At 36.0% G+C, this 13,647-nt stretch overlaps 1 protein-coding gene across 2 annotated transcripts in view; it reads right to left on the bottom strand.

The window, feature by feature from the left end:
* Positions 1–615: 615 nt before the first annotated feature.
* Positions 616–13,647, bottom strand: part of LOC135682049 (uncharacterized) — a 34,085-nt gene continuing 21,053 nt past the window's right edge. For both annotated transcript variants that reach the window (XM_065196759.2, XM_065196760.2), the window contains exons 18-30: positions 12,449–12,578; positions 11,327–11,457; positions 10,732–10,893; positions 9,977–10,144; positions 9,367–9,462; positions 8,998–9,083; positions 7,784–7,844; positions 6,861–6,965; positions 5,642–5,745; positions 5,305–5,388; positions 4,706–4,814; positions 3,374–3,429; positions 616–2,470 (exon numbers count right to left, since the gene is read on the bottom strand). In XM_065196759.2, the coding sequence (XP_065052831.2) occupies positions 2,263–2,470; positions 3,374–3,429; positions 4,706–4,814; positions 5,305–5,388; positions 5,642–5,745; positions 6,861–6,965; positions 7,784–7,844; positions 8,998–9,083; positions 9,367–9,462; positions 9,977–10,144; positions 10,732–10,893; positions 11,327–11,457; positions 12,449–12,578 (1,500 nt within the window). In that variant the 3' untranslated portion in view covers positions 616–2,262. The remainder of the gene's footprint in view (positions 2,471–3,373; positions 3,430–4,705; positions 4,815–5,304; positions 5,389–5,641; positions 5,746–6,860; positions 6,966–7,783; positions 7,845–8,997; positions 9,084–9,366; positions 9,463–9,976; positions 10,145–10,731; positions 10,894–11,326; positions 11,458–12,448; positions 12,579–13,647) is intronic.

Genomic DNA, 13,647 nt, shown 5'->3' with positions numbered 1-13,647 from the left:
CATCTGATGATTCTACCATTCCTTAGAATAAATATCATTTCCTTTAAAAAATTGGATTCCAGTAAACCGAGCTTCAGAGTACAGAAGTATAAATAAAAACCACTAGGTTTGTAACACGTTCTACTGTCGTAACTGACCCTTCGATTCCATAAAAACAACAAATCAGAGCATGGATGTTCTCTTTATCTAAAAAACTTCGTTATTTTCCTGTGGCTGAATAACACAAAACAAACTATTGTTGTCTGAAGAGGACATTAAAGTTAGGATTAGGATGTATAAAAGTGCTTGAGAGTTGGAGACCTCAAGGTGTGGATCATCAGGGAGGTAGAATCTCGTCGTTCCGCACAATTTCTATTTGAAATCCGACGATCAGTGTCCCAAAATTGTTTATAGATGCTACTGAACAGAAAAACCAGGAAGTGACCAGGTCCTTTCTTACAAGAAAGCAAGGAAAGAACTTCGCAAATCCGTAAAAAATAATGAAGCTCCCGTATTCCTTGAACCGCTTTTTAAGAAAATCCGAGTTCAACAATGTGGGGAGTTCCAGCTTAAAAATTGCTAGAAATTTGCAATCTACGACACACTTCCTTATAATTCTACTATTGTGCAAACCTCGATGACCCCGATCTCGAGGACAAAGTAAGGGACTTAGATGGTATGAACGGTTAATTTAGGTAGAACAAAACTACTTAAGGGAAGAAGGTACAATGAATGAAGATCAAGAAAAGAACTAAAGGGAGATCACAAAGAAGATTAGAGGATTGATACCTAAATATTTAAGGAAACCAAGGCATTTGCGAGAAGAGATATTGGAAGAGGAGAATCCGCATGAGCGATCAGACATGTCTGTGAAAGAAGAGGAAGATAATGACAGCTTAACAAGATTGGATTACACGAAACGGTGAAGCCGGAAGAAGGAAGGGGTCAGGTAGAAGAGAAACAAAAAGCTGGGTTGACGGCATTAAGTTTCAGCTGCAGATTGGAGCACTACACTCTTTCTTTATCCAAGGACTTCTAAGAACATCAAGGCTCAACTTGTTGAAAAAGCGAGAACAAATTAAGAACGTGGCCAGTCTCAGATAAAAAATTAGAAAAACCATCAGTTTCTCAAAATTTTCTCTCAATTAAAACAAAAAGAGAGATTTTATCAGGTAATCAGCCATATACCAAAAAAGTTTTTTAAAGAAAGAGTAGGACTTTTTGGCTGATACTGCAAATAATATGTGATAAATACTGTACTTCGATGATAATGCATACAAAAATCACCCAGCTCTCGGTATTTAACTTGTTTAATTCCACCCCCCCCCCCCCCCCCAAAAAAATGTTTAGCCTCTTCAATCTGTATGCTCTACTGTCCTTGCTTCGATGACGAATGGCACAGAAGGATGCTAAAAAATCAACATGTAATTGATGGACGAAATAACACTTTATCAAAATTATTAGTTTGAACAATTTGCGTTAAACGGAGTCTTGTATGCCTCTAAAGAGATAGAAGGAAATTTCAACAGGTTTTGGGATGGTTTTTATGTATTGCAGCAAAAAATAAATGTTTCTTCATATAGAAGAATGAAATCTAACGTCATGTCATAAGAACAGCTTAACGATGAAGAAAAGTTGGAAAAAATTTATAAAAACAGTCGATGGCAGATCAATTTTTCGGCAGATTTTAGGCACCTCGATTTATAAAAATTGTCTTGAGATAAAGGAGGGGGGGGGGGGGGGGTAGAGCAGGTTTGGCTCGCCTAAAATTTTACAAATTTTACAGTTAAATCTGCAGGTGGGTACTACTTTTTGATAAGGTTTCGGTCTTCTAAATGAAAAGAAAAAATTATCAGGCACAGCTGCAAACCTTCCTATGATTTGCTTGATAGCAAAATTCAATCTTAAAATAGTTTCATATCCATTTTCAGTGCTTGATCAGAAGGAGATAATGCTTCTATCAGTAAACAGCAGCTGCTCATTACAAACAACAAGATTATCTTAACCGAAATATGATAAGGAGAATAAAGTCTATGCATGGTTTCGAAAGTTTCCGTCTTTTCAAAACACCACCACCTATTTTTCGGTCTTTTCAAAACACTATCACCTTTAAAATGCTTACATGCAGTTTCGGCAGGGTCGGGTATAAGTTCATTAAGCTGCAATTTTCACAGTAGTCAAGCAGACAAAATAAATCGTCCAAAAATGAAAGATGACTATAGCGAACGCAGACGATTACATGCAAAGTTAAAAACACACATTTTCAACAATCTAATTTACAATCTAACGTGATTTCGCTTTTGTAACTACTGGAAGTCCATAAAGAACAGGCGAAGCACCAATAAGGTATGGAAGGAGACAAGCCTCCCTTGCAGACGAAATGCAGTCTGTTAAATTGACATCTGTGTCCAGCCAATCCTTGAGTAGCTTTGAAAGGAAACGATCAATGTCTTTATCTGTCACATCCCAAAGATTTGCAACTATTGCTGGGCTACGAGGAAAAACGAACATGAAATGAGTTAAGCCCTGAGTTAATAAGCATTTGATGCTTTCCAACACACCAATTCAACTTATGACGACAAAAAGTAAAAAAATTTTACGAAACAATTTTTGCGGTAAAATCTCTTACAAATTTTTAAACTTCATTTCCCGTAAAATTTTTAATACAAGCAGAAGCAATATGAAAAATGGTACCTGGCCTAAAACTATGGTGATAAAAACCAAATATGAGTTTAAAAAAGTCGTACAAAGGACACGAATTTGAGAAATTTCCAAAAACGAAGCCGAAAGTCGAATTAGTGTATTATCTCACGAGGTTAACGGCTCATGTGAACAGGTTTGTTGTCATTGAGCACATACAAATCAATTTGAATTATTTGCGAATGAGCAAAATGGTTAAACTTTACTTACTATAATGTTACTATACGTACAATTTTGCTTTGATGGATACAATTTTATATCTACGAATTGTCAACTGTGTGTTCATATATTTTAATTGCCTAAATGTTGTCTAATTGATTTATATGACTCTGCTAACATAGTTCAACCAACATGGTTTTGGGGCGTATTGGTCGCGACGTCTCTTTGTTTCAACGGAAAATGTTTCTTTGATCACAAATTGAACTCTGTGGTTAGAGGCGTTCCTGAAACTATTAGCAAGGATTCAGAAAGTAGATGTTTGGAGCTTGGCAAAAGGTTCTATCAAAAACACAGTTGTGAAAGCTAGATTCATGTTTTGGGATCAAATTTAAATGGAGAAGAGGTCTATCAAGCCAAGATGGAAAATTTTGCATCACTTCAAAGAATTTTTTTCAGGGTTTATTACTCTGTTTTCTCTCATCGGCGTAACGACTGAATGTATAAAGGCTGATTGATTAATTAATATTGCACTTACCATCCGGCCATTAAATAATGCAACGCCATGCCCCTTGCATCAAGCTCGCCTTTAACCTGGCAGCAAAGCGAATCAACAATTAAATATGACTTATAAAACCCTGTCTCGACGTCTCAGTTTATTTCCTAACCCAAGGCCCTATAAAAAGGCATACAACTGCTAGCCTAAGAGCTTAAGCAACGTTGTATAAAATGACGACATAAGCAGATAACCCCCAAACTTTTTTAGAGTTGGCCTCGATATGCATTACAATATACTAAATCTGAATCTCTATATCTGCAAACGAGACTTTAGTGAAACGGAAGGTATAAAGACTATAGTGCAAAACTGGAATACAGTTCAAGTTGCTGTCACAACCAAGGTTGTTTGCAAAGACTCTTGGGAAGCATGATGATATCAATGGAGATTGTCGGTATCACAAACATTTAGCTGTAATATTTGAAGTTTCTAGGGGAGCGTTCACAATCGACTTCAACCATTTCGAGCCCTCCTACCCACTCTTGTCAACCTTTGGCAAGCAATACTCCTGCTCCCTCTAAATTGACAAAAGTTTTGCATTACCACGTGTAAGGCAAAAACAAAACAAACCAACATTTCAGTGGAATAGAATAAAATTCTTTCATAGTATAATATAAGGAACACAATAGATGTATAATACATTGAGTGCAAAAAGTGTCTGGTGAAACATTCTTGGACAATAATCTTCAACGAAGACATTTTTAGGTCCTTTTTATATTTCAGGGAATTTCGAAACATTTCATTGTATCATACAAAAAATCATGGTGAAAATCTTGTTACAAATTTGAATATGATTCTTAAATTATACACAGAAATCGATGTACCTTTGCCGATAAGCCCCTCTCCCAATCTTCTCAATTTTTGCCGATTTTCAGGTCCTCCCTTTTTTTCATTTAGCGTTGACGTAAATTTTTAAATGCTCACTTATTATGTTCATGTAAACTGCATTTGGAAATTCTTCTTAAATCTTTCCTCGATTGGAGAAACTTACTTAGGGATTTAAGCATTGAAATTTTCAAGAAGCAAGTTTCTCCAAACTTTAATAAATGTCTAAACGATGAAGATAATGTCTTTAAAAAAGCGGGAGTCCGTCTCTAACATGTTTTCATTTTTTTATATAATTGTTTCATCCTTTCATAAAAGATTTTAGAAGCCTCTCACCAACGATTACAAAAATAAACACTCTCTTTACATCCCATGTAATGACCTTAACTTGATGTCAGCTAAAATAAAGGGATTTTGTAATCTCTTGCTTTTTCAACAGGTAAGAAAAGTCAAAACTGTCAATAAATTTGAAAATAATTCTTTGTGTACCTGCAACTTCCCACTGCTACAGCCCATGAGGAAAGTTAATGCTCTACAGCTCAGGCGCTGAATGTCATCTCCGCGAAGAAATTCTCTTCCATTCCCATGGCCGCAATATCTGTGAAAGTGAACACCTTCATATTACCAAAACTAAAAAAGTTAAGTAATGGATACATCAGAGGGGAGGGGGTGAGAAGAACATCCCTTAATATGGATTCAGAATTCATTTACTAAAGCAGTGTAAAGATCTCACAATAAATTTGGACGTATGATTGTGAAGAGAATATTTGAATAGCCTTTATAGAGGATTTTAAGAAAGGTGTAAGGGAAACATATCATAGAAAAATCTTTAATCGCTCATATTGAAAATTTCTTTCAGCAAATTTAAGAGTGGCTTTAAGTGCTTGAAGATTGCTATCATATCAAAATGGTCAATCAAGTCTGATGCCGAAATTTGAATAAATCAAGCAGGTTTCTTGAAAAAATTCAAGCAGACACTGTTAGTGGTGGTCTCTTAAAGATTGTCCCTTCGCCTTCTGATACAAGAAAGCTCACTAATACGAAAACTATGTTTTCAGATCAAAAGAGATAAGTCACGGTTTACATACACAAACATTTGGTGATCTTGAAGTGCACGTTTGTATTCGTTTTCAGTTGGAGCCCTTCCACTGATTCCTTGCCAACCTTGGTCACTAATAAAGAATTTCAAACAAGATTATAATGAAGTTTGTAAAGGTCCATCTTGGGTATTTTCTTTCCGAATACTCTAACTACACTGGCTGAGACTTTGTAATTATACAAGAGGTTTCCCCTTTTCTACGAAAGGTCTTTTAAATGGCTACTATATCAATGCAACATTTCTACGGTTATTTGTCCCTTTTTGATAATGAGATGATCATGATTGGTCAAAAAAGTAACTAAAAACAAAAAGATATCGTCACCTACCTCTTGAACCATTTTTCGAACGTTTTTTGTGTATTTTGAAGATCGTTTCGTGGATTTAGTACATAAAATGTATCGCTAACGTCAACACCATTTGTTAAAAGAGTCTGAAAAATAACGTTTTTAGGGTAAATTGGCAACAAGTCGGTGAAATTCAGGTTTTATCTAAGAGGCCTGGAATATTTATACTGCAAAGTGGTGCCATTTTTTCTTTTTGGGACCACAGTTGACGATGCCACACATTTTTTACCACAAACTTGCAGGAAGAGTAAGGGAAGATTCTTATTTTGTTACCAAATGTCATTTGTTATCTAAAATAATAGAACTGAAGTGGGTATAATTTTTTGTAGAACAGAACAAGAAGAAATGGTATACAACATTATGATATTTTTGTGAACATTATTTATAACAGCTTTACAGGCCAAATCCTGATATGATAATCCGATTAACCTCTTGCCATACACTTCAAGAAGTTTGTTTACTGTATTAAGAAATCACAGGTCGCCTAGGGCAAGGGAACGCTCTCCCGCTAAGATGACATGCAACAAACATGTTGCCTGCCCGAAACCGCTATGTCCGCTGTTTTGCATTTACTTTCTGAATCGAGGCACAATTGACTGTTTCAATATTCAGAATATTCCCTTTATACTAAACATTTTAGGGTTTGAAAATCTACTTTAACCAGATGGTTCCATGGCCCAGTTCAATTTCCAGCCCTGAATTTCTATGGAGCTTTCTCTAAACTAACCCATACTAATAAAACACTTCATATTCAAGTAAGAAAGTTTTTCCTATTCCAAGGCCAGTACAATAAATAACATCCGTTATTTTGTCGTGAGAAAAGAGTAGTGTTTTTAAAACAAAATAAAGAATTCTGTTGCAATACAGTTTTTCAGTGCAATTCATATTTTGTATTCCTATTCAACACAACATTTCAAAATATTGAATCTAAAACATCATAAATGAAACTTTCACAAATTGTTGAAATAAATCTCTCTAGCAATAAAGACAAATTGGAAATTCAGAGCTTCGATGACAGCTAATTCAAATATATTCGAAATGCACGATAAATCAAAATGGTGATGGGAAGAAGCAAGTTAGATTTTAAAAGAAAAGGCCAATTTCTAAAAACAGCATTTAACAAGAATGACAATTGGCCTATATTCATTAAAATATCTTCAAATAAAACAGAAGTTTAATACATGTAAATTTCATTTGGTACCTCGGAAATCATGTGACTTAGTTTCGTCAGAATTAATGAAGGCATCCTTGAAACTGTTTGATGACGCAAAATTGAGGTGCTCTCCCATGGGATCTTCTGAAGGTGCTGAAAAATCAAGCAAGAGACTGCGATTTAGATTACTACAATAAATCTTTTTCATTTCAGTGCTACACATTCACACATTTGCATTCCATATATTGTCATAAAGCATCCCGTATCGAAGCCCCTTTTCAATAGGCTGATGATCGCATTAAGTATGAGATAAGGGGTTGCCCTGGAGGGGGGTTAGCTTCAATAGGCAGAGGACAGGAGTGTGCCATTTTGAAATATAAAATGCATACCCTTGAATTTAATTCAAATTTGCAAAAATCCAACAACTCAATCAAGTAAATGAAAACATATTACCTTTCTTTTAAAAATTATACCCCAGAAATTAAGGTCCTGTTAAAAATCAATCCCAGAATTTATGACCAAGTTTGATTTTACCAAAATCGATTCCCCAAAAATTATTTTCTACTTGACACACACAAACAATGCTAAACACACACAAACACGCCCTTCAAATATTATCCTCATTCTCATATAGCTTTCCCCTGTTCTTATACCATCATTTGACAGCTGGCTGATGATTGGATTAGGCGTGAAACTTGTAGTTGCAACTAAGAACCGTTCTGTTCAATAAACCAAAATGTGTATACCTCTGCTTATACGGCAACAGGAACTGTTTGACAGACTGACAAAACATCAGTTTTCATTACCATCCTATTCAGCAATTTTTATGTAGTACCCATTTTAACGGCGGTTCCCTTATGAAGCCCAAATGGTCACTCTTGTCATTTTATGACAGACTGGCTGAAATCAAATTCTTATAAGTCCGTCGTATAACTTTTTGAACAGAAAGATATTAGGACAAGCAAACGAACCTTATCCAGAACAAGTATCACAGGAGCTCGTTTCGTTGCATCATTATTCTTCGACCTTTTTCTAAAATGAAGAAACGATTTCTTGAAGCCGTAGAAAAAAGGACCCAAAAAGGGAATGATCTAGACGTTTTTTTCGAATCAATGTGGTACTTGATAAATGGCAAGAACAAATCATTTAAAAAATAATTGATACTACCGCCATTTAAAACTAATATAAAAAAATGTGATAAATATGATTGTCGACTAAAGCACACGTTTATGATTGTTAAAGAGCAAGCAATAGAGTTGCAAAGTGATATTTCCATATAAAAAAATGTTCAGAGTTCTCAGTTTTGACCACACACCCGAACAAAACCAGGAAGAAAAGTGCAAAGCAAGTTAAATGGGTTACAAATTGGCTAAGATATACCCAGTCAATGTCTTCCGATGGATATCTGTTGTTTTTGCCTGGTCAACTTTCTTACCAAAGACCCAACTACAATAATTTGAGGGAAAAACAGGATGTACTCGTGTGGTCATATCTCAGGAAGTCGGTTAAGGATTTGACTGGCTTTTCAAATTTGTGGGTATATCATGGTCCTCTTTCAGATCCTACGGTTTAAATCCTGTTTTATTAAAAATAGACTCATTTTGCCACTCTATAGACTTCATACCAAACCTTGCTATCTTTTAGAAAATCAAAGTATACAGAGGAGTTATAGCCTCTGGTCTATTCAATACGAACCCAAGTGAACAGCTACAAGGATCGGCGGTACTATGATTTAGCCAGAATCCCCCCCCCCCCTGATAGCTCAACATGTCTTCTTTTAAAATACAAAAGTCCAAAATTAAAATCGGGAAAGTGGTTAGATGTTGGATCATGCAAATATGCCACTCGTATGAGCTAGAGAGCTCGTTTTAACTGTTTTATTCAGGATTGTAGACGTAACTGAATCAAGAACAGAAATCAACAACAACAGAAAATTGATGCCTTGGTCCAGGGGTGGACAATTGCAGCAAAAAGCTGGACTCGCGCTGGGAGACCAGTAGCTTTTTCTGTTGTCTCCCGCATAGACATGTGGTCTCCCAAAGCGGAACTCTGGTGACCGGAGGCATTTCAAGAAAAATTTGGTCGCCCAGCGGATACCCTGTGTACTCCCGCAGATGAAAACCGGTCGCCCAGGGTGCGCGGGAGACCGAATTATTCACCCCTGTGGTCCAGAAGAGTTTCTTACTTCTCTTTCCTCCCTCTACATGGTGTACTCTTAACATCCGGTTTTGTATCCTCATTGGTCAGCCTTTCTGCTTTCTCAAAAAACATCTACAAAGAACAAACAACGCAGGATAAGCAAGATGTCAGGCAACGACATCAATACCGAAGGAAAAACAAGTAAAATTGCTATTTAACCGGGTACCAAGAGCAATGAACAGTGAGAAAAATGATAAGCAGAGCAAATAATGCGTTTGTTTTAAAGATCTTCCTAGCACAATATTTATATGTTTGCTTGATACATAAACAGCAAATTGAAGTAGTGGTGGTAGCTATTTGAACAGCCAGAGAAAGGGAACAATTTTCAAAAGAAACATAATTCTCGATTCTATACCTCATATATTTGCTCTGTGAATTGAGAATCCAACAGCTCCTCCAGACCTTTCATTACTTGAACTTTCTTTAACTGTTGGTAGCTGTCAAAAAGGATCTGCAGGAAAATATAATACATATTTTACATACTTATTCTCCAATACGTACGTTAATATGTACTTATTCTCCAATACGTGATTTGTAAATAATGCTAACATTTTTATCGTTATGGTGTTATTAGTAATCATGTTGCTGATGTGATTCTGATGTTCTGATTTAAAGCGATCCTATGATTTTGATGATGATTATAAAGGTGATTGTGGCAGTTACGGTGAACTATGAAATGCTGGTTAAGAAACATCCCACCTTGTTGAAAAATCACTATTTTCATCCTTAATATTTTTTAACTTATAAACATTGGATTGCATCAAGAAATTTCTCGATTTTGATGTAAAGAAGCTTGAGGGATGATAGCAGGCCGAGTCTAAGTAATTCTATATCTCTAAATGATGAATGAGTAAAGTGCAATAACTTTGAGACGAATTTGCATTTCATAGTACATTGTAATCAGAGCAAAATTTATCTAAAAGTTATGCGTTGGGGCTCGTAACGAATTGAGCATATATCTTTACCTCGACAAAGTCCCTTGGTAATTTCACTGAATAATGGGCCTCAACATCATCGCAAAATTCTTTCGCAAGCTCACTGATAAGCGAATTTTCAATCGAATCGATTCTCTCTCCATGAAGCAAGCCCTTCCAGCTTCCTAACCACTTTTCTTCAATTTTGCTCAACATTTTCTGAAATTCAAATAAATAACATCGAACATTAATACGGAAATGATCATTTCTAAATACAATATCTGTCATGAGGCCAGTCTCCTACCCCTCTAAAGACAGAGTCTTCGATAAAGTGAAGTTATTAACACTTTAATCGAGAAATCTTCTATCGAAATTTGCTTCCTTGTTAGCACAATAATGATGGAATATTTCGAGCTTGAGATTTGAGCTTGAGATTTGAATACTTTAACAAAAAAATCCTGTACAACCTTACCGTCAGCTGGTTTCGAGATTTAAATATTAAGTGTTTGAGATAAATTCACGGCACCAATTTAATTAAATTTCAAAAGTGACAAATCAAAACTGACATAAATCTTCATTAACATTAAATGCCGATAGTCACAGGAAAACATTCTGGAAATACCGTGACTCGTCTTTCTTCAAAAATTTCCAAAACTTCTTTTGCATAAACTTTAGTCCCTGAATTTCACGCAATCAACGATGTTGCTACTACATGTTTGAGATGCTTTTTTGGAAAAAGAAAAACTTGGCAATACACCACACTTATTTGACGTAATGAAGTTAGGTCGTAAAAACATGGGAGTTACTTTTAATCGGGCATCTAGCTTCTTTCTGTCATTCCACCATGTTTTGACGTCATCAGTCTGCAAACTCTGGAGACTTTGTTCGAGAATATCTTGGAACTCTTCGAATGGATCGGTGACAAATACGGACGCAAGATCACGCACAAGAGAACCAACTTCAGAATCCTGCAACAGATGCAGTACTCACTTTCTTACAATTACACCTGTGCTATAAATGTGACATACAAGGAAGGGGCACTGAATTGCTTGCGATCAGTATTCTCATACCGATTGTCAGTGCTACTGATAAATAATTTTACTGTTGAACAGAGTCTTTGAAAGGCTGACTGACTTTGTCAGGTCATTATTAAGATACTCATTGTCAGGTAGTAAGATACTTATAAACTCAATAATGCACAATTCCTATAGGATTCTCAAGAATATAGGTCAATAGAAAATCTTGGACAGACAATCAAATGCTTGACAAAAATTTAATCAACAAAACAAGCTGAAACTTTTAAATAACCTTAAAGACATCGAAAGAGGGACAACAAAAGGACTAGGACGGAAGAGTGGATACTACGCATCAAGTCCCTGAAGACAATACAGTGAAACTGACCTCTTTTTCGGTTTCGTCCTGATCGTTGATTGGTAGACGGGCAACCAATGGTTGCTTGCCAGCCTGAAGTCTCGTTATCAGTATAGCTTTTGCGCCAATGTTTGACAATCGCAAGGAGCAGATTCTCCAGTCTTCAACAAAAAATTATCAGAATATTGTCACTCAGTGCTTGAAAGAAATAGGGACTAAAGAAGCGCAAAGTAATGGCAATGCGCTATTTTCGACTTTGTTTACTTTCTATCTATCCTTGATTTAGCAACGCCAGAATTAGGACATTCGTTGCCCTTATCATTCAACTCCAACTACGAAAAGTCCAATCGATTGAAAAAGATGAGGATTTTATTCAAAAAACACAGATTTCACTTAGAATCAAATTTGACTTTAGGGCACATGATTATGAGAATTTTTTAAAGTGTAAAAAACAATTAAGGGATTCTTGCAAGGAATTTAAAAAGCAAGGCCTTATGTTTCAAGAAGTTTAATTGTTTGAAAAAGGCAAATTGATTTTAAGGTCTGGTCATAAGTATGTAAGCAGACGCCAATCACATGCGCATAGCATAACGAGGCAGGTAGTAGGACATTAGTTAACGAAGTTTACCAGAAATCAAGAATAAAATATCCTTGAAATATAAAGATTTCTACCATGAACAACTATATATATCGTAGGGATTCAATTTAGGGTACAAGGGAAGAAAGTTTCTTGGGCGAGCTGAACTGTCTTGATCTATGCAAGAAAGAAAGAAAATTCAAAATTTAACATTGATTATTAAGACTTCTCCTGTTTTTAATTCAATTGCCAATTCAACCAAATTTCCGTTCGATATATTTTTTCATACTTGGGTAGACTTATTGGAAAGGTTAACTACCGCGTTAATATAAGAGGGATGATCAGGACGCGTGATAAATCGCTCTCATGGTAGCAGTAGGCACGTGTAGAGGTGCACGCATATCTTTGCGCGCCATTCATAGAAGTCTTTATTTTTAGGCAACCTGTCACACTGGAGCTTGCTCTCTTAATTTATTTTTGCCTGCTGAATTTCGCTGAATACACATTGAAGCTGAAAAGAAAATGCATTTCAAGGTAATAAGAACCAAAAGGAATAAACGAAGTATCAAATTTACCAGAAGGCAACCCATCCAACAACAGCTTGGAAATGTTTTCTTCGTTCTGGAACGCGAATGTTTCGTTCATTCCAGTAACTGTTGAAATTGTTTCCTCTAGAAACAAAGCCTCGTTATCGTTGCAGGAAGCCTGAAAGGAAAATTATGCGAGTCAGCTCAAAGCGAGGCAAAAAGGCCGGGCTTAATGTAAAAGAAGGTTGGCAAAATTTTCAAATGCCCTTAAGGACAGAGGTGGCAAAGGCACTCATGAGATCTTCTGAAAATTTGTTTAGAAAATATAAAAATTGTTGTTTCTGTTAGCAAAAATACGTACAAAGAGCTTGAAGTTTTTAAAATGAGCTGAATGTCTCCAAGAATTATTGTTTTTCTCATTGTCTGATCTAGCCCAATTTTTCAACAAATGGCATTTCTAAGCTGATTCAAGGCATTCAACCCTACCTTAGCGACTTCTTCGGAAATTTGGACTAACTTTTGGGCGAAAGCGTGATATATCTTTCACTACAAATCTGTGCCTGCTATGTGATGTCTTTGGGGAAAGGGGGGGGGCTATTTCTGTATCGTACGGTCAGTAACCTTTTAATTTTACAAAACTTTCTTTTACTGCACAGGATGTTCTAAGGACTTCTGGCAGGGATTGCAGTAAGATACAGAGTGATGCCAAACATTTCAACTCTTCTAACTGTTAATTTAAAGTTATGTCGAGTTTCGCAGAAATAGCGTAAAGAAATCACGAGTGTATATCTGACAACATAACAAAACTCAATAATAATAGCGAACACAACTTCAGCAAGCGAGACACACTAAACTCATTACAGTCACATGATGTATAACCGCTTTTGCGGAACAGGAAGCGGATGTAGATACGAATCAATATAACAAAAGATAATTATTGTTCAACAGTCCCCCTTGATGAGTATCTTCTCTTAGTCCTTTAATCTAAGACCCATCAAGTTTCGCAATTTTTCAAACTTTTCTTTAGGCAGCGCTTTAGTAAGGATATCTGCAATCATTTCCTCTGATGGACAATACTTTAGATTTACTTGTTTCTTTTCCACAGCATCTCGAACAAAGTGGTACTTTATATCTATATGCTTTGTTCGTGAGTGGCTGGTTTGGTTCTTTGATAGAGCGATTGCTCCTTGGTTGTCTTCGAATATTGTTGTGGGTCCCGATGTTTCAATTCCTGAACTCTCTATCAA

The sequence above is a fragment of the Rhopilema esculentum genome, chromosome 16, assembly GCF_057945365.1.
Source record: "Rhopilema esculentum isolate cy_ngs chromosome 16, ASM5794536v1, whole genome shotgun sequence".
Lineage (NCBI taxonomy): Eukaryota > Metazoa > Cnidaria > Scyphozoa > Rhizostomeae > Rhizostomatidae > Rhopilema > Rhopilema esculentum.
Note: the sequence above shows the minus strand (reverse complement) of the source record. Positions and strands in the feature narration are given on the sequence as shown.